Source organism: Somniosus microcephalus, chromosome 24 (assembly GCF_052327205.1).
Source record: "Somniosus microcephalus isolate GS21.2 chromosome 24, FLI_Smic_1.0, whole genome shotgun sequence".
NCBI lineage: Eukaryota > Metazoa > Chordata > Chondrichthyes > Squaliformes > Somniosidae > Somniosus > Somniosus microcephalus.
In genome coordinates, this window is record NC_141010.1 from 34,522,139 (window position 1) to 34,546,804 (window position 24,666).

General features: G+C 50.1%; 3 protein-coding genes and 1 pseudogene across 3 annotated transcripts; 2 read left to right on the plus strand and 2 right to left on the minus strand.

The window, feature by feature from the left end:
* Positions 1 to 5,817: 5,817 nt before the first annotated feature.
* Positions 5,818 to 6,882, minus strand: LOC147101218 (heat shock protein 30C-like). Its single transcript, XM_085966471.1, has one exon. The coding sequence runs from the start codon at positions 6,672 to 6,674 to the stop codon at positions 6,021 to 6,023; it is 654 nt and encodes a 217-aa protein (XP_085822597.1). The 5' UTR covers positions 6,675 to 6,882; the 3' UTR covers positions 5,818 to 6,020.
* A 1,306-nt stretch (positions 6,883 to 8,188) lies between these two features.
* Positions 8,189 to 9,276, plus strand: LOC147101219 (heat shock protein 30C-like; annotated as a pseudogene).
* Positions 9,277 to 15,441: 6,165 nt separating this feature from the next.
* Positions 15,442 to 16,484, minus strand: LOC147101220 (heat shock protein 30C-like). The gene has a single exon (XM_085966717.1). It carries the CDS (start codon positions 16,296 to 16,298, stop codon positions 15,645 to 15,647), a length of 654 nt encoding a protein of 217 aa, XP_085822843.1. The 5' UTR covers positions 16,299 to 16,484; the 3' UTR covers positions 15,442 to 15,644.
* Positions 16,485 to 17,807: 1,323 nt separating this feature from the next.
* LOC147101221 (heat shock protein 30C-like) lies at positions 17,808 to 18,765 on the plus strand. Its single transcript, XM_085966472.1, has one exon. It carries the CDS (start codon positions 17,899 to 17,901, stop codon positions 18,559 to 18,561), a length of 663 nt encoding a protein of 220 aa, XP_085822598.1. The 5' UTR covers positions 17,808 to 17,898; the 3' UTR covers positions 18,562 to 18,765.
* Positions 18,766 to 24,666: the final 5,901 nt, after the last annotated feature.

A 24,666-nucleotide genomic window follows, 5' to 3' on the forward strand; every position in this document is an offset into this window, starting at 1 on the left:
ATTGGTGCAATGTAGCCAATTGCAGCAGCACATTTTACAACGAGCAGATTCCCACAAACACAAATGGCCCAAATTTTGCCACAATTTCGTGATTTCCGCATGCGCAAAATCTGAAATTTGCGGCCTGTCAACGCACGTGTTGACAGGCCATCCATGCGGGTCATGAAACAGCCATCGCTGGCGCAGAGTTGAGCTATTTGCTCACCAACTGGCCAGCAATTGCACACACAAGTGTTACAGTTAATGCAAACAGTCGCAGGGCTATCCAAGGGGATATCTAAGCTATTAATTAAACAGTTTCAGATCGTAAATTATACACTATTGATAGAGTTTCTGCAAATATTGGCCCGGATTACAGTTTTAGGACATCTAAAATTATTAAATCACTACCCGCAACCCAGAGGGTGGTTGGAATCTGGAACTCACTGCCTGAAAGGGTGGTAGAGGCAGGAACCCTCACAACATTCAAGAAGCATTTAGATGAGCACTTGAAACGCCATAGCACACAAGGCTACGGACCAAGTGCTGGAAAATGGGATTAGAATAGACAGGGCCTGATGGCCGGCGTGGACACGATGTGCCGAAGGGCCTCATTCTGTGCTGTATAACTCTATGACCTAGAATTTCAGTTGCTTGCGCCAGCAGTTAGCGCCTTAAGAGAAGTGAATTTCGGGCGCTATGCGTGTAGCGCCCGGGCGCAGCGCAGTTTGCGCCTCGCCCCAAATTAAGTTGACCCTTAGCGCCGGCGCAAAGTTTAGCGCCCGCCCGGATGCGCGCGCAGAAAATGACGTCACATCCTCGTGCAACGCCCTTTGGCCGCCCCGATTCCAAACTTCAGTCGGACCGCCCCATTGTGCGGCTGGCGGCCGGAGCGTTTGTAAAAAGGAACGCAACACAACCAGCGCGGGCCCCGGGGGGCGCAAATTAAAGGGGACGTACCCTCCAGTATAAAGCCCAGCCATTTTGCAGCAAACACTCTTGTGCAACGCATTTCTGGACACACAACAAGGAGGATAGCTAACTGGTTTCAAGCAGCAACAGCTCAGGTATTTTTGGACTCAGGCCAGAGCGCTGCAAGGGGCCTTTTGGAAATTTGACTGTTTGCCAGGATTTGATGGGGGTTGCATGGGGTGCCAACGTGGAGCTGCAGCGCCATGTCCGTAGGGCTCGCAGACGCATTGTGAGAGGGGCAGCCCTGGCTAGAGGCAGAGGGGGCTACAGGCGTCGGCCACGTAGGCCTTACCCAATCAGGCTATACCGCCAGCAGCGCTCCTACCTCAACATGACTGATGCGCGATGTGTTAGAAGGCTCCGATTCCGAAAGGAGGTGGTTGCAGAGATCTGCCACCTGCTTCGCAGCGATCTGCGTCCAAAGCTCAGGTGCAGGACGTCTCTGTCAGTGGAAGTGAAGGTGACGGTGGCATTGAACTTCTATGCCACCGGCTCCTTCCAATCCGCTGCTGGGGACATAGCGAACATCTCCCAGTACGGCGCGCATCGCTGCATCCGCCAGGTGACCGAAGCACTGTTCAGAAGGAGAAGCCAATTCATCTCCTTCCCCATGGCCCTGGAGAGCCAGCATCAGCGCGCATTGGGATTTTCAAGACTCGGGGACTTCCCCTTGGTGCAGGGCGCCATTGACTGTACGCATGTGGCTTTGCGGGCCCCTCTGGAGCATGGCGAGCAGTTTCGCAACAGGAAGGGCTACCATTCTCTGAATGTGCAGCTGGTGTGTGACCACAAGCAGCGCATCATGGCTGTCAATGCCAGCTTTCCAGGCAGCAGCCACGATGCGTTTATCCTGCGGCAGAGTACTGTGCATGACATGTTCGAGGCACAGCCTCCCCCAAGAGGATGGCTACTCGGGGACAAAGGCTATCCTTTGTGTACCTGGCTCATGACCCCGCTCCGCGCGTCCAGGACCGCTGCTGAAGAGGCCTACAATGAGAGCCATCAAACCACCCGCAACATCATCGAGCAAACTATTGGGATCCTCAAGCAGCGGTTCCGCTGCCTTGATCGCTCCGGAGGAGCTCTGCAGTATTCGCCGGACCGGGTCTCCCAATTTGTGGTAGTTTGCTGCATGCTACACAACCTGGCAGGACTCAGGCACTGCCACCTGACGTTAGAGCAGCACCTCAGGAGGAGGAGCAGGAGTACGTTCCCAGGAGGGAGCGACCAGGGCCAAGGGCCGCGCGACGCCACCTTATTACACGGTACTTCTAAGCCCCCTGTCAGGGAATGCCTTGGGGCCATGAGGGAAGATGAATGCAGCCGCTCCGCAAGCCCTCAGCCGGCGAAGCCAACAAACACTAACAAGAACAACCATGGAGACTGTATGAATAAAGATAATTATTTATTACACAAAAATGAAAGCCCCTTCCCACATGAATCCCCAAAAACAATCAACGGGCCCCACAAAAAGCCCAACAAACGACTCACTCCCACAAACTGGGGAGGAGTAACTCCACATTTGTACAAACCTGGCCTCAACCTCGGCCTTAACGCAAAAAATAAGCCCACGAACCAAACAACCATGGGCAAAAGAAAGATGGCCACCACCATATAAAACGAAAGCTGGCCACACCCTCTACTGAGTGGCCCGCGAGGGCGAGACCTTGTCCAGCCTTTTGCCTCCCCTGCCCGGCCTGCTGCTCCTTCGCAAGCTCTGCCCAGTGGCTGCTGCGAGGCTGGGGGAAGGCGCCTGAGGCTCAGATGTCCTTCCGCCAGATGCCGCTGGGGGGTGGCCTACATGGCCTTTGGGCCTCGAGGGGCCGGCTGCTGAGTGGCGCACCTGAGCCTGGCCAACATCAGCTCCAGCCGCTTGCCCTTGATGCCCCAGTGGGGGAGTGGCGGCGACGGATGGCGCAATGTGGGCAAGCTGGCGCCTGGGATGCGCTGGCTGGTGCTGTGGCGCGCTGGCACTCGGCCGGGCCCGCACTGCAGGATCCGCAACAATCAGCCGAGGGGCGGCTCGCTGGGATGCTCCAGCGCGGCGGCTGCCCTGGCGATGCCTGCCTGAGACAGCGCGTGTGGCAGCAGTGAGTGCCCCTGTTGTCCTGGTGTGCGCCCGCATCACACCCACCAGGGACCACAGAAACCACAGAAACCCCACAATGCAGATAGAGGCCATTTCGGCCCATCGACTTGACGGCATCAGTGAGCATGCGGCCACTCACGGCAGTTGATGCCCCGAACTCGCGCACACTGGTCGCCAGCGACTCGATGGCCTCAGGCATGCGCCCCACCATGCACATGAGCTCCGTGTGGCGCCGGTCCGAATCCTCGGCCATCTTGTCCAGCTTCCGCGCCTCCTCCGAGGTGAAGGTATCCGGACTGGAGTCGGGACTCTCCCGCTGGGGAGCAGGGGACCGAACTAGGGGAACCTTGCCACGTTGGTGGCGGCGAGTGTCCCGATCAACTGCACTCCCCTCTGATCCTTCCCCCCTTTGGGGGGAAGGCCGCGGCCCACGCGCAGGGCTCCTGGGTGGCTGGACGCCACTGGTCCCAGAAGCTGCAATCCGCTGCGACAGTTGGTCCAGGCACTCGTCCAGTGAGGACGTGTCAATCATTTCGTCCTCTCCTGCGGGACCTGAGTGTTCCCCTGATGGTCCGGCTTGCTCTTGCTCCTCCTCCTCCTCCTCCTCCTCCTGCTCGGAGGGGCTGTCACTGGCAGCTTCAGGGTCCTGGTCGTCACCAGCTGAAAGCAGGAATGCACAAGAGTAGCTTCAGAGTGAGGAGACGGCGTCAGCGAGGGAGTTAGGACTGGTGGCATTCAGCGCATTGGTGGGACAGTGGCAAAGGAGGTAGCTCGGATGCGCAAGTGCGACGCGAGAGGGCCAAAAGGCGAGGTCCTTACCATTGCCGGGCAGTGGAGGGTCGGCTACTCCGCATGCTGTGGGCACGATCAGCCAGGCTCCCATGAGCCCACACATGCGCTCCTCCAGGCGAGTGAGCTTCTGCAGCTTGGCGCGGCCTCCCCTGGTCCTGGCACGGGCCTGGCGATTATAGGCAACTTTAGCCTGCAAGAGAAAGGGCGGGCTGTAAGTACGGAGTGTAGCCCTGATGTAGTGTGCACTGCCTCCCATGGTGGAATAGCTTGGCCAGAGTGTAGCCCTGATGTACTGTGCACTGCCTCCCATGGTGGAATAGCTTGGCCAGAGTGTAGCCCTGATGTACTGTGCACTGCCTCCCATGGTGGAATAGCTTGGCCAGAGTGTAGCCCTGATGTACTGTGCACTGCCTCCCATGGTGGAATAGCTTGGCCAGAGTGTAGAGTGCAGAATGGGCAATTGATGCTCATGACTGTCCCAAAGCTGCTGGCTGAGGGCTGGCCATTAGGACTTTCAGCTCCCTTTGCCCATCAAGTCAGGTGTACATGCAAGAATGAGGAGGAGACTGGAAAGGGTACTCACCCTGACAATCCTGGTCAGGTCGTTGTATTTTTTCCGACATTGTTTGTGGGTCCTGGGGGCATCGCCGGTGAACGTCACCCTGTTGGCGATCTGCTTCCAGGCTCTGGTGTATTCTTGGTGGTTCGGATTCCTCCCAGTCTCTGGGAACAAGATCCTGCGCCTCTTCTCCAGAGCTGTCACCATTATTTCCAGATCACGCTCTGAGAAGCGCAGGGCACGCTCACGGGCCTTCTCTGGCGTTGCCATGACTCCCTGGGGCTGAGCAGCAGTGTTGAGGCCTATTTGCAAAGCTGCAGTGTGCAGGGCGTGGCAGCAGACCAAATCGTCCCTTCCCCCTTTAAGAGCTGGTCGGCGCCACGGGGTCTGCTGTCAATCAAAAAATGACCGCACCCGCGCTGCGCCCCGCCTCAGCGCTCTCCCTCTGCACCGCCGGCTTAGCGCCTAAAGATAGTAGTGGAACGCCTCTTTTAGCGCTCCACCAACCTCTTAGGGCGAAGCCACTGAATTTCCGGCAAGTGGGCGCAACTTTGGGGCGGGCGCTAACTTCGGGCGGGCGCTAACGTTAGCGCCCCAAAACTGGCTATACTGAAATTCTAGGCCTATGACTTTATGACTAAATTTTAAGTGAGGTTGGTGGAATAAAAGTAATTATGAATTAAATTCCAATTCTGTCAATTGTAATTAGATTACATTTCGGGATTCCATTAATTCTCATTACGGGATTCCCTTCAGAAATAATTAAAATGGAATACTGCTTTGTGGTTGGAGGCCCACGTGATTCCAGGTACGCTTCCACACGGCCGGCATCCCTTGGGTCCGTGGGTCATTACATTGCCCTCTGCCTCGGGGCCTGAGAACGCAAGTTTCACAGCCTCGCCGCCAGCACTTTTGCGGGTTAGAGGCTGGGGAAAGGGGGCTTGGGGAGAGAGGGAGGGAGACTGGGGAATGGGGGCTCGGAGAGAGGGAGATGGACTGGAAAATGGGGGCTTGGGGAGAGGGAGACTGGGAAATGGGGGCTCGGGGAGAGGGAGGGAGACTGGGGAATGGGGGCTCGGGGAGAGGGAGGGAGACTGGGGAATGGGGACTCGGGGAGAGGGAGGGAGACTGGGGAATGGGAGCTCGGGGAGAGAGAGAATGAGGCTTTTGGGGAAAGGGCTGCAGGGAATGCCTCTGGGCACAGAGATGTACTCGGCTATTGGTGCAGTGGGTCTGTGCAATGTTTTGATATTTTTTACTGGCCTGAGTTCAGTTTGAGGCAGATTTTTACACATAGAATCTACTTTTAAGTTAAACCAATTTAAAATGAATGCCTTTACGGAGAGTGAAAGGATGTAAGTGGCTAGTTTTTGAATTGTGTAATCTCATTATCTTTTTAACAAGTTAACAAGCTGAATTATAGAAGTCACTGTTCCAAAATATTTATTGGTTCAATACATACATCAAAATAATCCACTCCATTGCAAATAGCGGCACAGTGAACAATTTCAGACACACAAGATGAAAACAAGAATTACTTTTCAGCATTATGACTTCATATCATTGTCTTAAACTCATTTCTGCCTATAAACTTTCTTATATCTTACAAAAGGTCATTGCAAATGACTCTTAAATGCCCTTTTTTGATTCTGCCTCTTTCTTGCTCCCCTCATCCTTTCCACTGTCCTGTTCCTGGGCCTCTTTGCCTCGATTTAGCCGGGGAGAGGTTGTTGTATCAGAGGTGATGTTGATGGGGACCTTTCGTTCATTCACAGCTGGCAGTGCCAGGCGTGGGGCTTGAACCTTTAACCGACCGTCCTGTGACAAACAGCAGTTAAGAGCTTGAGCATCGACATCTTCTGGCAGCTGAAATTCTCTCCTGAACTCTTCATATTTGAAGCTGTAAGAGCTGCTCCCATCATCACTTTTCTTCTCGTGTTTTCCTGTCACCAGCACTTTTCTTCCAAGTACTTTCACCTTCAGTTCCTCCGGGGAGAACCGCTGGACATCCAGGGACAGAGAAAAGCCATCTCCATCCTCGCCCTCTGGTTGGCTTTTACCTTCTTCATTATCATCAGGTCCGTTGTTCTGATTTTTTGATCTTTGTTCCAACAATTCTTTAGCGAGCAGCTCATTCAACCAATCCATGATCTTCCTGGCTTCCTCCACTGGTTTAGGCATGTTGTGTTCGAGCTGTTCAACGACACTGTGTGGAACAGGCCTCAGAGTGTCTGCAGGCTGCTGCCACAGACACGAAGGGTGGAAAGCCTGAAAGCTCAGCATCACGGCTGCTTTTTCTAAGTATCACTTCTCTCAAACCCGAATGATGTCAACTCCAAGTCTTCAGTCTCTGATCTGCTGCAGCACCCAGAACACACGCCTTATATATTCCACCCCCAGCAATCCAGACACTTCCAGAATGAAGATTGCTGGGTTCATGTCATGTGAGCAGCAAAGAATGACTCCACCTCAACCTTGCTTTAAACAAGAATGACTTGGCCCAATGACACAGTGACACAATTCCAGAGACTTCCAGCATGTACTGACAGAGTGACATCACAGGTGGGAGGGGCCTAGCTGGAGCTCTGCCTCAGATGAATTTGTTTTAATATAATAAGTGGAATCGAGGATCTTTATCTCCCTAAATTCTCAGTTTGTGATAACGGCTCAGTTGATTTCTCAGTTATTTTGCCTCCCAATGAAAAAGCAGAGAGTGACTTAAACAGGACATCATTCAGGCATGGAGTTCTCCATTGCCCTTCACACCAGATCTTATCGGAAATTTGTTTTAAAATTGGGTGTTTGTGTTGTTTAAGCATTCTCGGAAACTGAGTAACAAGGGGGAGTCATGATATATTTTTACTTATTTAAGAAAAACTACCTTCAAGAGATGAGGGGACTGGGGGCGGGGAGGAAGCATGAATAGAGATTCAAGATCAAATTTGATACCAGCCATAGCACAAAGAATTACACTGGGATAAAGGGTGGGAACAATCGGGAATTAGATCCACTAAAAGCTGCCTGAGATAAGGGACTCAGCGGGCTGGACCCTCCACTGAGTGGGGCATCCCCGAGAAAATAAATATCTTTCTGCTCACATCTGGTGAAACATCAGCCTGTCTTGGAGTCAGTGTTCAGCTGAATTTTCTGCAAATAACAAATTATTTATCGTGATGGACTTTTAAACAGCCTCAAACTGTAATTTTTGACTACAATAAACTGTCCATAGAACATCTCCAGACTGCAGGAATGTGAAGACCATCACTCCATCATCTCGGAATACTGGACAGCAACACATTACCATAGCAACGCACCCTGGCTAATTAAACAGAAAACAAGGGAACTAATGGCCCTCTATGGGGTAGAATCTGAACGGCATTTAATTTAAATCAAACTGATCAGAATTTCACTCTTTCTGATCACTGTACTCTGTTGTTGATAAATGTGACTTTAACCTTTTGAAAATGACTGAAAATAGCAGAGCTAGTAATCCCCTGACCGACTCTTCATTATCTCACAATGTTAGTATATATTTCATTAATTTTAACACTTCTATTTCTTAGCAAACACCCCTTTACCACACAGTCGCTGCCTTCTGCCAGGCTGTCAATCATTTGCCCCTCCCCTCTCTGCTGTCACTGGGTGAGTACATTGCAGGAGTCTCTGGAATTGCGCCAGTGGGCGTCACTGAATCCCAGTCATTCTTGTTTAAAGCAAGGCTGAGATGAGACGTCAGTTATTTTCTGCCCACGTGTCATAAACCCAGCAATGTTTAGCTCATTCTGGAAGTGTCTGGAGTTCTGGGAGGGGAATATATAAGGCGGGTGTTCTGAGTGCTGCAGCAGATCAGAGACTGAAGATTGGGATTCACATCAGTCGTGTTTGAGAGAAGTGATTGAAGAGGCAGAGACAATGCTGAGCTGTCGGGCTTTCCACCCTTCACGTGTGTGCCAGCAGCCTGTACACATTGTGGCCTGTTCCACACACCGTCTTTGAGCCGCTTGAATGTAACATGTGGAAACAGGTGGAAGAAGCGAGAAAGAGCAGGAACTTCATCAATCGAGTTCTCGAGGAGCTGGCAAAAGAATTTTGGGAGGAAAGACCGAGAAATCAGGACAACGGACCTGATGATAATGAAGCAGTTAAAAGCCAATCAGAGGGCGAGGATGGAGATGGCTTTTCTCTGTCCCTGGATGTCCAGCGGTTCTCCCCGGAGGAACTGAAGGTGAAAGTACTTGGAAGAAAAGTGCTGGTGACAGGAAAACACGAGAAGAAAAGTGATGATGGGAGCGGCTCTTACAGCTACAAATATGAAGAGTTCAGGAGAGAATTTCAGCTGCCAGAAGATGTTGATTCTCAAGCTCTTAACTGCTGTTTGTCACAGGACGGTCGGTTAAAGGTTCAAGCCCCACGCTTGGCACTGCCAGCTGTGAATGAACGAAACGTCCCCATCAACATCACCTCTGATACAACAACCTCTCCCCGGCTAAATCCAGGCAAAGAGGCCCAGGAACAGGACAGTGGCCTGGTTGTCGAGAACAAGACTCAGGCTGAAAGGAATGAGGACTGTTGATACCCATTTACAGTGAACTTTTGCCACACGTCACAGAGCAATTGTATACTGGTGGAAATGAGCTATTAGTGAATTTGTGTGAAACTGGGACTGTGAATCATTCCTTTCATTCTGTATGTCTGAAAAATCTCTTCTGTCCTATAGTGATATATTTTCTTGAATGAGTGTTGTATTTTAATTTGTATATTGAGGGAATAAAGTACAAATCTCTGAATGGCCTCCTATGCTATATGATTCTATATCAGCCATTTATTATATTTTTGCTGTATTTGCGAATCTCATATTAAAATATATAATTTCTTTCTAAACTGATGCCAGCTTTATTTTCCATAATTCATTTTAAAAAAATTATTATTTCTGTTTATAATGAAAGCAAGAATTGTCATTGAGAGAGCACCTTTCCTGCACTCAGGATATCCCAAAGTGCTTCACAGCCAATTCAATATTTGTGAAGTGCAGTCATTGGTGCAATGTAGCCAATTGCAGCAGCACATTTTACAACGAGCAGATTCCCACAAACACAAATGGCCCAAATTTTGCCACAAGTTCGTGATTTCCGCATGCGCAAAATCTGAAATTTGCGGCCTGTCAACGCACGTGTTGACAGGCCATCCATGCGGGTCATGAAACAGCCATCGCTGGCGCAGAGTTGAGCTATTTGCTCACCAACTGGCCAGCAATTGCACACACAAGTGTTACAGTTAATGCAAACAGTCGCAGGGCTATCCAAGGGGATATCTAAGCTATTAATTAAACAGTTTCAGATCGTAAATTATACACTATTGATAGAGTTTCTGCAAATATTGGCCCGGATTACAGTTTTAGGACATCTAAAATTATTAAATCACTACCCGCAACCCAGAGGGTGGTTGGAATCTGGAACTCACTGCCTGAAAGGGTGGTAGAGGCAGGAACCCTCACAACATTCAAGAAGCATTTAGATGAGCACTTGAAACGCCATAGCACACAAGGCTACGGACCAAGTGCTGGAAAATGGGATTAGAATAGACAGGGCCTGATGGCCGGCGTGGACACGATGTGCCGAAGGGCCTCATTCTGTGCTGTATAACTCTATGACCTAGAATTTCAGTTGCTTGCGCCAGCAGTTAGCGCCTTAAGAGAAGTGAATTTCGGGCGCTATGCGTGTAGCGCCCGGGCGCAGCGCAGTTTGCGCCTCGCCCCAAATTAAGTTGACCCTTAGCGCCGGCGCAAAGTTTAGCGCCCGCCCGGATGCGCGCGCAGAAAATGACGTCACATCCTCGTGCAACGCCCTTTGGCCGCCCCGATTCCAAACTTCAGTCGGACCGCCCCATTGTGCGGCTGGCGGCCGGAGCGTTTGTAAAAAGGAACGCAACACAACCAGCGCGGGCCCCGGGGGGCGCAAATTAAAGGGGACGTACCCTCCAGTATAAAGCCCAGCCATTTTGCAGCAAACACTCTTGTGCAACGCATTTCTGGACACACAACAAGGAGGATAGCTAACTGGTTTCAAGCAGCAACAGCTCAGGTATTTTTGGACTCAGGCCAGAGCGCTGCAAGGGGCCTTTTGGAAATTTGACTGTTTGCCAGGATTTGATGGGGGTTGCATGGGGTGCCAACGTGGAGCTGCAGCGCCATGTCCGTAGGGCTCGCAGACGCATTGTGAGAGGGGCAGCCCTGGCTAGAGGCAGAGGGGGCTACAGGCGTCGGCCACGTAGGCCTTACCCAGTCAGGCTATACCGCCAGCAGCGCTCCTACCGCAACATGACTGATGCGCGATGTGTTAGAAGGCTCCGATTCCGAAAGGAGGTGGTTGCAGAGATCTGCCACCTGCTTCGCAGCGATCTGCGTCCAAAGCTCAGGTGCAGGACGTCTCTGTCAGTGGAAGTGAAGGTGACGGTGGCATTGAACTTCTATGCCACCGGCTCCTTCCAATCCGCTGCTGGGGACATAGCGAACATCTCCCAGTACGGCGCGCATCGCTGCATCCGCCAGGTGACCGAAGCACTGTTCAGAAGGAGAAGCCAATTCATCTCCTTCCCCATGGCCCTGGAGAGCCAGCATCAGCGCGCATTGGGATTTTCAAGACTCGGGGACTTCCCCTTGGTGCAGGGCGCCATTGACTGTACGCATGTGGCTTTGCGGGCCCCTCTGGAGCATGGCGAGCAGTTTCGCAACAGGAAGGGCTACCATTCTCTGAATGTGCAGCTGGTGTGTGACCACAAGCAGCGCATCATGGCTGTCAATGCCAGCTTTCCAGGCAGCAGCCACGATGCGTTTATCCTGCGGCAGAGTACTGCGCATGACATGTTCGAGGCACAGCCTCCCCCAAGAGGATGGCTACTCGGGGACAAAGGCTATCCTTTGTGTACCTGGCTCATGACCCCGCTCCGCGCGTCCAGGACCGCTGCTGAAGAGGCCTACAATGAGAGCCATCAAACCACCCGCAACATCATCGAGCAAACTATTGGGATCCTCAAGCAGCGGTTCCGCTGCCTTGATCGCTCCGGAGGAGCTCTGCAGTATTCGCCGGACCGGGTCTCCCAATTTGTGGTAGTTTGCTGCATGCTACACAACCTGGCTATCCGCAGGACTCAGGCACTGCCACCTGACGTTGGAGCAGCACCTCAGGAGGAGGAGCAGGAGGAGCAGGAGGAGGAGGAGGAGGAGCAGGAGTACGTTCCCAGGAGGGAGCGACCAGGGCCAAGGGCCGCGCGACGCCACCTTATTACACGGTACTTCTAAGCCCCCTGTCAGGGAATGCCTTGGGGCCATGAGGGAAGATGAATGCAGCCGCTCCGCAAGCCCTCAGCCGGCGAAGCCAACAAACACTAACAAGAACAACCATGGAGACTGTATGAATAAAGATAATTATTTATTACACAAAAATGAAAGCCCCTTCCCACATGAATCCCCAAAAACAATCAACGGGCCCCACAAAAAGCCCAACAAACGACTCACTCCCACAAACTGGGGAGGAGTAACTCCACATTTGTACAAACCTGGCCTCAACCTCGGCCTTAACGCAAAAAATAAGCCCACGAACCAAACAACCATGGGCAAAAGAAAGATGGCCACCACCATATAAAACGAAAGCTGGCCACACCCTCTACTGAGTGGCCCGCGAGGGCGAGACCTTGTCCAGCCTTTTGCCTCCCCTGCCCGGCCTGCTGCTCCTTCGCAAGCTCTGCCCAGTGGCTGCTGCGAGGCTGGGGGAAGGCGCCTGAGGCTCAGATGTCCTTCCGCCAGATGCCGCTGGGGGGCGGCCTACATGGCCTTTGGGCCTCGAGGGGCCGGCTGCTGAGTGGCGCACCTGAGCCTGGCCAACATCAGCTCCAGCCGCTTGCCCTTGATGCCCCAGTGGGGGAGTGGCGGCGACGGATGGCGCAATGTGGGCAAGCTGGCGCCTGGGATGCGCTGGCTGGTGCTGTGGCGCGCTGGCACTCGGCTGGGCCCGCACTGCAGGATCCGCAACAATCAGCCGAGGGGCGGCTCGCTGGGATGCTCCAGCGCGGCGGCTGCCCTGGCGATGCCTGCCTGAGACAGCGCGTGTGGCAGCAGTGAGTGCCCCTGTTGTCCTGGTGTGCGCCCGCATCACACCCGCCAGGGACCACAGAAACCACAGAAACCCCACAATGCAGATAGAGGCCATTTCGGCCCATCGACTTGACGGCATCAGTGAGCATGCGGCCACTCACGGCAGTTGATGCCCCGAACTCGCGCACACTGGTCGCCAGCGACTCGATGGCCTCAGGCATGCGCCCCACCATGCACATGAGCTCCGTGTGGCGCCGGTCTGAATCCTCGGCCATCTTGTCCAGCTTCCGCGCCTCCTCCGAGGTGAAGGTATCCGGACTGGAGTCGGGACTCTCCCGCTGGGGAGCAGGGGACCGAACTAGGGGAACCTTGCCACGTTGGTGGCGGCGAGTGTCCCGATCAACTGCACTCCCCTCTGATCCTTCCCCCCTTTGGGGGGAAGGCCGCGGCCCACGCGCAGGGCTCCTGGGTGGCTGGACGCCACTGGTCCCAGAAGCTGCAATCCGCTGCGACAGTTGGTCCAGGCACTCGTCCAGTGAGGACGTGTCAATCATTTCGTCCTCTCCTGCGGGACCTGAGTGTTCCCCTGATGGTCCGGCTTGCTCTTGCTCCTCCTCCTCCTCCTCCTCCTCCTGCTCGGAGGGGCTGTCACTGGCAGCTTCAGGGTCCTGGTCGTCACCAGCTGAAAGCAGGAATGCACAAGAGTAGCTTCAGAGTGAGGAGACGGCGTCAGCGAGGGAGTTAGGACTGGTGGCATTCAGCGCATTGGTGGGACAGTGGCAAAGGAGGTAGCTCGGATGCGCAAGTGCGACGCGAGAGGGCCAAAAGGCGAGGTCCTTACCATTGCCGGGCAGTGGAGGGTCGGCTACTCCGCACGCTGTGGGCACGATCAGCCGGGCTCCCATGAGCCCACACATGCGCTCCTCCAGGCGAGTGAGCTTCTGCAGCTTGGCGCGGCCTCCCCTGGTCCTGGCACGGGCCTGGCGATTATAGGCAACTTTAGCCTGCAAGAGAAAGGACGGGCTGTAAGTACGGAGTGTAGCCCTGATGTAGTGTGCACTGCCTCCCATGGTGGAATAGCTTGGCCAGAGTGTAGCCCTGATGTACTGTGCACTGCCTCCCATGGTGGAATAGCTTGGCCAGAGTGTAGCCCTGATGTACTGTGCACTGCCTCCCATGGTGGAATAGCTTGGCCAGAGTGTAGCCCTGATGTACTGTGCACTGCCTCCCATGGTGGAATAGCTTGGCCAGAGTGTAGCCCTGATGTACTGTGCACTGCCTCCCATGGTGGAATAGCTTGGCCAGAGTGTAGCCCTGATGTACTGTGCACTGCCTCCCATGGTGGAATAGCTTGGCCAGAGTGTAGCCCTGATGTACTGTGCACTGCCTCCCATGGTGGAATAGCTTGGCCAGAGTGTAGAGTGCAGAATGGGCAATTGATGCTCATGACTGTCCCAAAGCTGCTGGCTGAGGGCTGGCCATTAGGACTTTCAGCTCCCTTTGCCCATCAAGTCAGGTGTACATGCAAGAATGAGGAGGAGACTGGAAAGGGTACTCACCCTGACAATCCTGGTCAGGTCGTTGTATTTTTTCCGACATTGTTTGTGGGTCCTGGGGGCATCGCCGGTGAACGTCACCCTGTTGGCGATCTGCTTCCAGGCTCTGGTGTATTCTTGGTGGTTCGGATTCCTCCCAGTCTCTGGGAACAAGATCCTGCGCCTCTTCTCCAGAGCTGTCACCATTATTTCCAGATCACGCTCTGAGAAGCGCAGGGCACGCTCACGGGCCTTCTCTGGCGTTGCCATGACTCCCTGGGGCTGAGCAGCAGTGTTGAGGCCTATTTGCAAAGCTGCAGTGTGCAGGGCGTGGCAGCAGACCAAATCGTCCCTTCCCCCTTTAAGAGCTGGTCGGCGCCACGGGGTCTGCTGTCAATCAAAAAATGACCGCACCCGCGCTGCGCCCCGCCTCAGCGCTCTCCCTCTGCACCGCCGGCTTAGCGCCTAAAGATAGTAGTGGAACGCCTCTTTTAGCGCTCCACCAACCTCTTAGGGCGAAGCCACTGAATTTCCGGCAAGGGGGCGCAACTTTGGGGCGGGCGCTAACTTCGGGCGGGCGCTAACGTTAGCGCCCCAAAACTGGCTATACTGAAATTCTAGGCCTATGACTTTATGACTAAATTTTAAGTGAGGTTGGTGGAATAAAAGTAATTATGAATTAAATTCCAATTCTGTCAATTGTAATTAGATTACATTTCGGGATTCCATTAATTCTCATTACGGGATTCCCTTCAGAAATAATTAAAATGGAATACTGCTTTGTGGTTGGAGGCCCACGTGATTCCAGGTACGCTTCCACACGGCCGGCATCCCTTGGGTCCGTGGGTCATTACATTGCCCTCTGCCTCGGGGCCTGAGAACGCAAGTTTCACAGCCTCGCCGCCAGCACTTTTGCGGGTTAGAGGCTGGGGAAAGGGGGCTTGGGGAGAGAGGGAGGGAGACTGGGGAATGGGGGCTCGGAGAGAGGGAGATGGACTGGAAAATGGGGGCTTGGGGAGAGGGAGACTGGGAAATGGGGGCTCGGGGAGAGGGAGGGAGACTGGGGAATGGGGGCTCGGGGAGAGGGAGGGAGACTGGGGAATGGGGACTCGGGGAGAGGGAGGGAGACTGGGGAATGGGAGCTCGGGGAGAGAGAGAATGAGGCTTTTGGGGAAAGGGCTGCAGGGAATGCCTCTGGGCACAGAGATGTACTCGGCTATTGGTGCAGTGGGTCTGTGCAATGTTTTGGTATTTTCTACTGGCCTGAGTTCAGTTTGAGGCAGAGTTTTACACATAGAATCTACTTTTAAGTTAAACCAATTTAAAATGAATGCCTTTACGGAGAGTGAAAGGATGTAAGTGGCTAGTTTTTGAATTGTGTAATCTCATTATCTTTTTAACAAGTTAACAAGCTGAATTATAGAAGTCACTGTTCCAAAATATTTATTGGTTCAATACATACATCAAAATAATCCACTCCATTGCAAATAGCGGCACAGTGAACAATTTCAGACACACAAGATGAAAACAAGAATTACTTTTCAGCATTATGACTTCATATCATTGTCTTAAACTCATTTCTGCCTATAAACTTTCTTATATCTTACAAAAGGTCATTGCAAATGACTCTTAAATGCCCTTTTTTGATTCTGCCTCTTTCTTGCTCCCCTCATCCTTTCCACTGTCCTGTTCCTGGGCCTCTTTGCCTCGATTTAGCCGGGGAGAGGTTGTTGTATCAGAGGTGATGTTGATGGGGGCGTTTCGTTCATTCACAGCTGGCAGTGCCAGGCGTGGGGCTTGAACCTTTAACCGACCGTCCTGTGACAAACAGCAGTTAAGAGCTTGAGCATCGACATCTTCTGGCAGCTGAAATTCTCTCCTGAACTCTTCATATTTGAAGCTGTAAGAGCCGCTCCCATCATCACTTTTCTTCTCGTGTTTTCCTGTCACCAGCACTTTTCTTCCAAGTACTTTCACCTTCAGTTCCTCCGGGGAGAACCGCTGGACATCCAGGGACAGAGAAAAGCCATCTCCATCCTCGCCCTCTGGTTGGCTTTTACCTTCTTCATTATCATCAGGTCCGTTGTTCTGATTTTTTGATCTTTGTTCCAACAATTCTTTAGCGAGCAGCTCATTCAACCAATCCATGATCTTCCTGGCTTCCTCCACTGGTTTAGGCATGTTTTTTTCGAGCTGTTCAACGACACTGTGTGGAACAGGCCTCAGAGTGTCTGCAGGCTGCTGCCACAGACATGAAGGGTGGAAAGCCTGAAAGCTCAGCATCACGGCTGCTTCTTCTAAGTATCACTTCTCTCAAACCCGAATGATGTCGACTCCAAGTCTTCAGTCTCTGATCTGCTGCAGCACCCAGAACACACGCCTTATATATTCCACCCCCAGCAATCCAGACACTTCCAGAATGAAGATTGCTGGGTTCATGTCATGTGAGCAGCAAAGAATGACTCCACCTCAACCTTGCTTTAAACAAGAATGACTTGGCCCAATAACACAGTGACACAATTCCAGAGACTTCCAGCATGTACTGACAGTGACATCACAGGTGGGAGGGGCCTAGCTGGAGCTCTGCCTCAGATGAATTTGTTTTAATATAATAAGTGGAATCGAGGATCTTTATCTCCCTAAATTCTCAGTTTGTGATAACGGCTCAGTTGATTTCTCAGTTATTTTGCCTCCCAATGAAAAAGCAGAGAGTGACTTAAACAGGACGTCATTCAGCCATGGAGTTCTCCATTGCCCTTCACACCAGATCTTATCGGAAATTTGTTTAAGAAAATGGGTTTTTGTGTTGTTTAAGCATTCTCGGAAACTGAGTAATGAGGGAATCATGATACATTCTCACTTATTTAAGAAAAGCTCATTTTAAGACGTGGGGCGGGGTGGAGGAAGCATGAATAGAGATATAGCATCAAATTTCAAACTAGCCCCAGCACAAAGAATTACACTGGGATAAAGGGTGGGAACAATCGGGAATTAGATCCACTAAAAGCTGCCTGAGATAAGGGACTCAGTGGGCTGGACCCGCCACTGAGGGGGGCATCCCCGAGAAAATAAATATCTTCCTGCTCACATCTGGTGAAACATCAGCCTGTCTTGGAGTCAGTGTTCAGCTGAATTTTCTGCAAATAACAAATTATTTATCGTGATGGACTTTTAAACAGCCTCAAACTGTAATTTCTGAATACAATAAACTGTCCATGGAACATCTCCAGACTGCAGGAATGTGAAGACCATCATCTCGGAATACTGGACAGCAACACATTACCATAGCAACGCACCCTGGCTAATTAAACAGAAAACAGGGGAACTAATGGCCCTCTATCAGAACGTCATTTAATTTAAATCAAACTGATCAGAATTTCACTCTTTCTGATCACTCTGCTCTGTTGTTGATAAATGTCACTTTAACCTTTTGAAAATGATTGAAAATAGCAGAGCTAGTAATCCCCTGACCGACTCTTCATTATCTCACAATGTTAGTTTATATTTCATTAATTTTAACATTTCTACGTTTTAGCAAACATCATTTACCACACAGTCACTGCCTTCTGCCAGGCTGTCGATCATTTGCCCCTCCCTCTGTGCTGTCACTGGGTGAGGACATTCCAGGAATCTCTGGAATTGCGCCAGTGGGTGTCACTGAATCCCAGTCATTCTTGTTTAAAGCAAGGCTGAGATGAGACGTCAGTTATTTTCTGCCCACGTGTCATAAACCCAGCAATGTTTAGCTCATTCTGGAAGTGTCTGGAGTTCTGGGAGAGGAATATATAAGGCGTGTGTTCTGAGTGTTGCAGCAGATCAGAGACTGAAGACTGGGAGTTCACATCAGTCGTGTTTGAGAGAAGTGATTGAAGAGGCAGAGACAATGCTGAGCTGTCGGGCTTTCCACCCTTCACGTGTGCGCCAGCAGCCTGTGTACACATTGTGGCCTGTTCCACACACAGTCTTTGAGCCGCTTGAATGTAACAGGTGGAAACAGGTGGAAGAAGCGAGAAAGACCATGAACTTCATCAATCGAGTTCTTGAGGAGCTGACAAAAGAATTTTGGGACGAGAGACCGAGAAACCAGGACAACAGACCTGATGATAATGAAGAAGGTAACAGCCAATCAGAGGGCGAGGATGGAGATGGCTTTTCCCTGTCCCTGGATGTCCAGCAGTTCTCCCCGGAGGAACTGAAGGTGAAAGTACTTGGAAGAAAAGTGCTGGTGACAGGAAAACACGAGAAGAAAAGTGATGATGGGAGCGGCTCTTACAGCTACAAATATGAAGAGTTCAGGAGAGAATTTCAGCTGCCAGAAGATGTCGATGCTCAAGCTCTTAACTGCTGTTTGTCACAGGACGGTCGGTTAAAGGTTCAAGCCCCACGCCTGGCACTGCCAGCTGTGAATGAACGAAATGTCCCCATCACCATCACCTCTGATACAACAACCTCTCCCCGGCTAAATCCAGGCAAAGAGGCCCAGGAACAGGACAGTGGAAAGAATGAGGGGAACAAGAAAGAGGCAGAAGCAAAAATTGACATTTAAGAGTCATTTACAATGAACGTTTGTAAGATATAAGAAAGGTTATATGTAGAAATGAGTTTAAGACAATGATATGAAGTCATAATGCTGAAAATTAATTCTTGTTTTCATCTTGTGTGTCTGAAATTGTTCACTGTGCCGTTATTTGAATTCAGGTGGATTATTTTTATATATGTATTGAGCCAATAAACATTTTAGAACAGTGATGCCCAAGATTCAGCTTGTTAACTTGTTAAAAAGATATTTATATTACACTATTCAAAAACTAGTCACGTACTTCCTTTCTCGCTGCATAATGGAACTCATTTTAAGTTGGTTTAACTTAAAAGCTGAAAAAGGATTCGATGTCTAAAGATCTGCCTCGAACTGAACTCAGTCCAGTAAAAAATATCAAAACATTTAACAGACCCACTGCACCAATAGCCGAGTACGTCTCTGTGCCCAGAGGTATTCCCCGCAGCCTCACAATGACCAGCAATAACAGCCTGTCTTCCAACACAGGCACCAGACTGTACACCATTCATTTAGTGGATGGTCATAACCCGATTCATTGGGGTTATCTGTTCAATATAAATAACATGGGAGAAAAGGTAAAGTTCCTTGCATCATAAGCAACTTTTATAAAGTTTTAGTTAAATAGTATGACTAATCCTATACCCTTGAGGCCTCTATCATTCAGTATCAGTAAGGTGTGTAATATTTCTCACAGTGTCAGTCAGCTGTTATATTGCCTCAGTAAACTTACTGTGTTACAGCAACGGGCAAACTGCTCATGTGTTTAGGCTGCTGTAGGACAGCGGGAAACATCAGTAACCGTATCACAGGTCCCGGACTACACATGAGCAATGCCACAGAAGAGCTAATAGTAAAATATTAAATGGTGTATAAAATGTAAACTCAGACTATGAACTTAATGCAACCCTGGAATATATTTCATTGTTATGCAGGGAATAAAGATTCATGTTGCAGTTCATAGCAGACTGGTGTGTGTTAGGGGAAAGGTCAACTTCCCATTGTCAGCTGTGGCTCAGTGGGCAGCACTCTCTAGGTGGGAGGGGCTAGGAGTGAGCCAGGTGTGACTGGTTGCCTAATTGCAGCTGGGTGTTGGAGGAAGTTTTGTAAAAAGTTGGTGGAGGGTTTTGTTTTCAGGTTTTAGGGCCTTTTTGGCCCACAAAAAGCAGCCAGATGGCTGCTGAGGGGTCTGGGGTGCCGGGCCCCTCAGAGGACAATATTCCCGAGAGGAATTTTATTAGGGAAGAAACTGTGGTGGGAAGGGGGAAAAAAAGGCCCAAAGATTTGGGCCGGGACCTCAGGAGGTTTGGTAAAGAAAATACAGTGGTGGTGCAATGTGAAGATAAGAAGATTCGAGCCTGGGATATAATCCAGGCGGTTCATGAGGACTGTGGTGAGGGAAGCTGTTTTGCCTGCCGACCAAAACCAAATGTGGGATTTGAGGTGAGGGTCAGTGGCCGTGAGGAGGTGGAAAAACTGCTGCTCAGCCTGAAAGTTGGGGAGAAATTTTGGAGGTGACTCTGCTATATTCAGAGGAGGTGGTGGTTTCATTTTTGAACTTGCCTGTGTACATCGAGGACGAAGTGCTGAGGAAAAAGTTGGAGTCGTGGGACATTAAAATCTGTTCCAAAATAAAGAGGAGGTACTATCAGGGAACACGGGTAGCAGACGGAACCCGGTATGTAAAGGTGCGGTTCCCAGAGGGGGTGAGGTCTTTGCCTTACAGTATGAAGTTCGAGACACTGGAAGGAGTACAGTACTTTCGTGTGCTGCACGATAACCAAGTAAAGGTGTGTTACTATTGTCTGGGACATGACCATCTCGTAAGAAACTGTCCTGATTTGTATTGTTACAATTGTGGTGAGTCGGGACATATCGCGCGGAGCTGCAAGGCGGAGAGCTGTGGGGTGTGTCGTAAAGGCCCTGCCTGCTGTGAGTGTGTGGCAGAAGGGAGCGAAATGAGTGATGAGATGGGAGAAGGAGCAGGAGAGGAGTGTGGAACGGCCGGAGGTGCGGTGCCGTCGGAGGACACAGCCGGTAAAATGAAGGAGAAAGGTGCACAGGAAGAGGCAGAGGTTGGCGGAGCGGAGATCGAGATGGAGATGGCGGAAAACACAGCGAGTGCTATGGAGGGGAACAAAGACAGCAGCGGGCAGCAAGGGTCGAGTGCAGACTCGAGCCTTAGTGCAGTTCGGCTCCCCCTGGGGAGTCGGGTGTCTGTGGGGGGAGAGGAGGCAGGAGCGGGGTGTGTGGTGGAAGTGAGTGCTCCGGGGAGAGGCGGGGAGTCGGATATTTTGGTGAGTGGGAGGGGGCAGGGCGGGGAGAGGGTGCAAGAGGCAGGAGCCTTAAAGGGACAGCAGAATGGGATCGGCGAGATAGAGACGTCAGAAGGGAACAATTTAGGTGCGCCATTGTCCCATGGAGTGAGGGAACAAGGTGCAAGGGTCAGAAGTAGAGACGTGGTCGAAGGGGGCGGCACAGTGGGAGAAACTGTGATAGCAGGAAGACTCTCAATGGGAGATGAAGTATCTGACGGGGAGCAGGATTATGTATCTGACAGGGAGCAGACACAGGGGGTTGCAGAAGAGCTTGAGTGTGAGGAATTAGAGAGGGACAGAGACATGGAAGTTGGGGATGGGGTGGCATCATGTGGAAAGGGAAAGGTTAGTGAGGGGCAGAAGGAGGGAGAAAGGGCAGCTCCTGGGTCCAAACTTAAGGCAAGGAAGAGGCTGAAACAGCAAGGAGGGGTCAAACAGGAGGGGAAAAAGAGCCGGAGGCTGCAGGAAAAAGCAACAGCTGCCCAAAAAGTTGAGAAGGAGCATGAGAGGAGGGAAGAGCCTGAGATTAAATGATGGGGAGATTATTGGGCATACTTCCCTTCTTTGGAGCCATGATTACATTGGTCTCGATCAATGTGAACGGACTGAGGGGTGAGAAGAAATTGCAGCAGTTGTTGCAGGGTTTTAAAGGCACGGACTTGTTGTGTCTACAAGAAACCTTTTGGGATGAGGATATTCTAGAAAGAGTTCAGAAGGTTTGGAAGGGAGAGGTGTTTGCAAGTTGTGCAAACAATAACCGTAGAGGGGTTGCTGTTTTGGTGAGTCCGTCCATAGAAGAGAACGTTGCCTTGGTGGACAAGGACACTGAGGGGAGATTTTTACGGCTAAGGGTAAAATTGGAGGGATTTAATTGTGATCTTTTTAATATCTATGCGCCAAACGACCATTGCAAGCGTCGCGAGTTTTTTCGGGGGTTATTCACTGCAGTGGCAGAGGTGGAAAATCCTTGTATAGTGGGGGATTTTAATGTATTTTTATCTTGGATGGACATTTCAGCCCAGGTGACCTTTAAAGAGGATAACTCCAGAGGGATGATTATAAAAATGATGACAAATTTAAATTTGAGAGACTTATGGAGGGACTCGGAACCCCATAAAAAGGGAGTTCTCCAGAGCAGGTTGGGTGGGTGATGTTTCAAAACAGAGCCGAATAGATTTTGTGTTAATGCGGGAAGGGTTAAGTTCGGAGGTGATGGAGATTTATTATAAAAATTTATTTTTTAGTGATCACTCGGCTTTGGTTCTTAGAATTAGGAACAGCAGAGTTAAGATTGGTTCAGGGGTGTGGATTTTAAACAATCAATACCTGAAGGAAAGTGCTTATAAAGATGGGATTATAAAAATAATAAAGAATGCTCGGAAGGAACTTTTGTTCTTGAAAGAAAGAAGAGTTTGGTGGGACAATTTCAAATATGAGGTAAAAGTTTTTTCGGTACGTTATGGGAAAAAGAGGGCGGCAGCTAACTGGCATCGAGAAGAGAATATAAACAAAAGGTTTACGGATGTCTGTAAAGCAGTTGACGGAGGGGATAAGGGAGCTGAGACTAAGTTCCGGGTGCTAAAGGAAGAGTGGGAATTATTGCAAGCTGAAAAATGCAAGGGGGCCATTCTCCGTGCAAAGGCTAGAGATGCATTGGAGGGCGAAAGATGCAATAGATATTTTCTAGAGCAAGAGAAGCTGTGACAGAGATTATCGTTAATTGAGGAGTTGAAGGTTGGGGAGAAGATCATTCATAAAAGTGAGGAGATTTTGGAGGCGGCTAACAGCTTTTATCAAGAGCTATATACAAAAGAAGACATTTCCAATTTGGAGATGGAGAAGGTTACTGCTTTTATTGAAAAGGGTTTAAAGGAGGATGAGGGAAGCATGTGTGATAAAGAAGTAGGATTAGCGGAAATAAAAATAGCAATAAGTGGAATGAAGGGGGGGAAAAGCCCAGGGTCCGATGGACTAAGTGCAGAATTTTATAAGGAATTTTTCGAGATTTTAAGTCCATTGCTCTTAGGAGTTTTTAAGGAAATTAAAATTGAGGGAAGCCTGGCCCCATCTATGAGGAGAGGTATCATAAGCTTAGCTTATAAAAATAAAGGGGATAGACGGGATCTGAAGAATTGGAGGCCCATCACACTATTAAATGTGGATTATAAGATCTTGGCGAGGGTTGTGGCAAATCGTTTGAAGGAGGTGTTACCGGAGATAGTTTGGCCCTCTCAGTCCTATGGAGTCATAGGCCGGGACATCGCAGACTCTGTGGTCTCAATCCGAGATGCGATAGAGCTCATGGAAGAGAATGGGAGGGAGGCTTATGTATTAAAGATAGATCAAGAGAAAGCCTTTGATAGGGTCTCTCATGAGTTTTTATTGAAGGTTTTGGAAGCATTTGGTTTCAAGGAAAATTTCATTCAGTGGATAAGGATTTTTTATTCAAACATATTTAGCTGTGTTAAATGTAATGGTTTTTTATCTAAGTATTTTCCGATACAGAGATCAGTGAGACAGGGTTGTCCCCTGTCCCCACTGCTGTACACATTGGTAGCAGAACCATTAGGTTACATGATGCGAAAGAAACAAGGTGTAGTTTTGAAGAAGGGTCAAACCCGAAACGTCAACTCAAATTTCTCTCCACGGATGTTGCCTGACCTGCTGAGTTTTTCCAGCATTTTCTGTTGTTATTTCGGATTTCCAACATCTGCAGTATTTTGCTATCGTACAAGGTGTAGTTGGGATTGTGGTCCCCAGTTCCGGGCTGGTGTCGGTGATACACCAATATGCAGATGACACAACCTTAACACTGAGAAATGGGGAGTCAGTGAGGAAAGCTATGGAGGTAGTGGAGGAATATTGTAGAGCTTCAGGTGCCAGAGTGAATAATAGTAAGTCCCAATGCCTGGTTGCAGGGAGGGGTAGGGGGGAATGGTTGGGGGAATGTCCCTTTAAGGTGGTGGAGGTTTTGGAAGTTCTGGGGGTGCATATGGGGTGCAAGAAAGACAGGGAAGAAGTGGATCGATTAAATTGGGAACCGAAGGTTATGAAAATTAAAAAGATTTTGGGAAGATGGGAAAGAAGGTGGTTGAAAGTGCAAGGAAGAGCGACAGTGGTGTCTGCTCTCCTGCTATCTAAGCTGTGGTACTTATTGACGGTGGTGGATATTCCTGAGTGGGCAGAAAAGTCCATCCGAGAGGCTTGTGTGAGGTTTTTATGGGAAGGGAAACCAGCCTGGTGGCTTACAATACCATCATTGGACGGAGAAATCAGGGAGGACTCAATTTTCCAGATATTGATTTGAAGAAAAAATCCTTTAGAATCAAATGGGTGAAGAGATTTCTTCAGAAGTCAAATTCAAGTTTTTGGAAGAGTTGTTTTGAGCATTTTTTAAAACGAAGTGGGATAGGAGGGCAGGGGATATTGTATATGGAATACAATAATATGTTTTTGAAATCGATTAACCTTCTCCCTAGGTTTTATAAGGGGGTTGTAGAGACTTGGGCTCAATTTTTAAAAAGTGTGCAGTTTACGCCCAAGGGGGCTGAGGAATTTTTAGAACAGCCCTTATTTTTGAATAGGTGGGTCAACATCGAAGGAGAGGTTTTATTTAATCAAGCTTTTATAAAAGCTGGGATTATATCGGTGAAAGATGTATTATACGAGGTGATTCCAGGTTGGTTGCCGGAAGCGATAGTGAGGGACATGGTGTGGGAGGAGGATCAGGAGGTAGAAGGAAAAGCAATAGGAATCATGTATGAGAAGATTGTGAGGG

Bases quoted from the DNA above. Each gene is read 5' to 3' on its own strand.
- LOC147101218 (XM_085966471.1), bottom strand. From the start codon at position 6,674: ATGCTGAGCTTTCAGGCTTTCCACCCTTCGTGTCTGTGGCAGCAGCCT.
- LOC147101220 (XM_085966717.1), bottom strand. From the start codon at position 16,298: ATGCTGAGCTTTCAGGCTTTCCACCCTTCATGTCTGTGGCAGCAGCCT.
- LOC147101221 (XM_085966472.1), top strand. From the start codon at position 17,899: ATGCTGAGCTGTCGGGCTTTCCACCCTTCACGTGTGCGCCAGCAGCCT.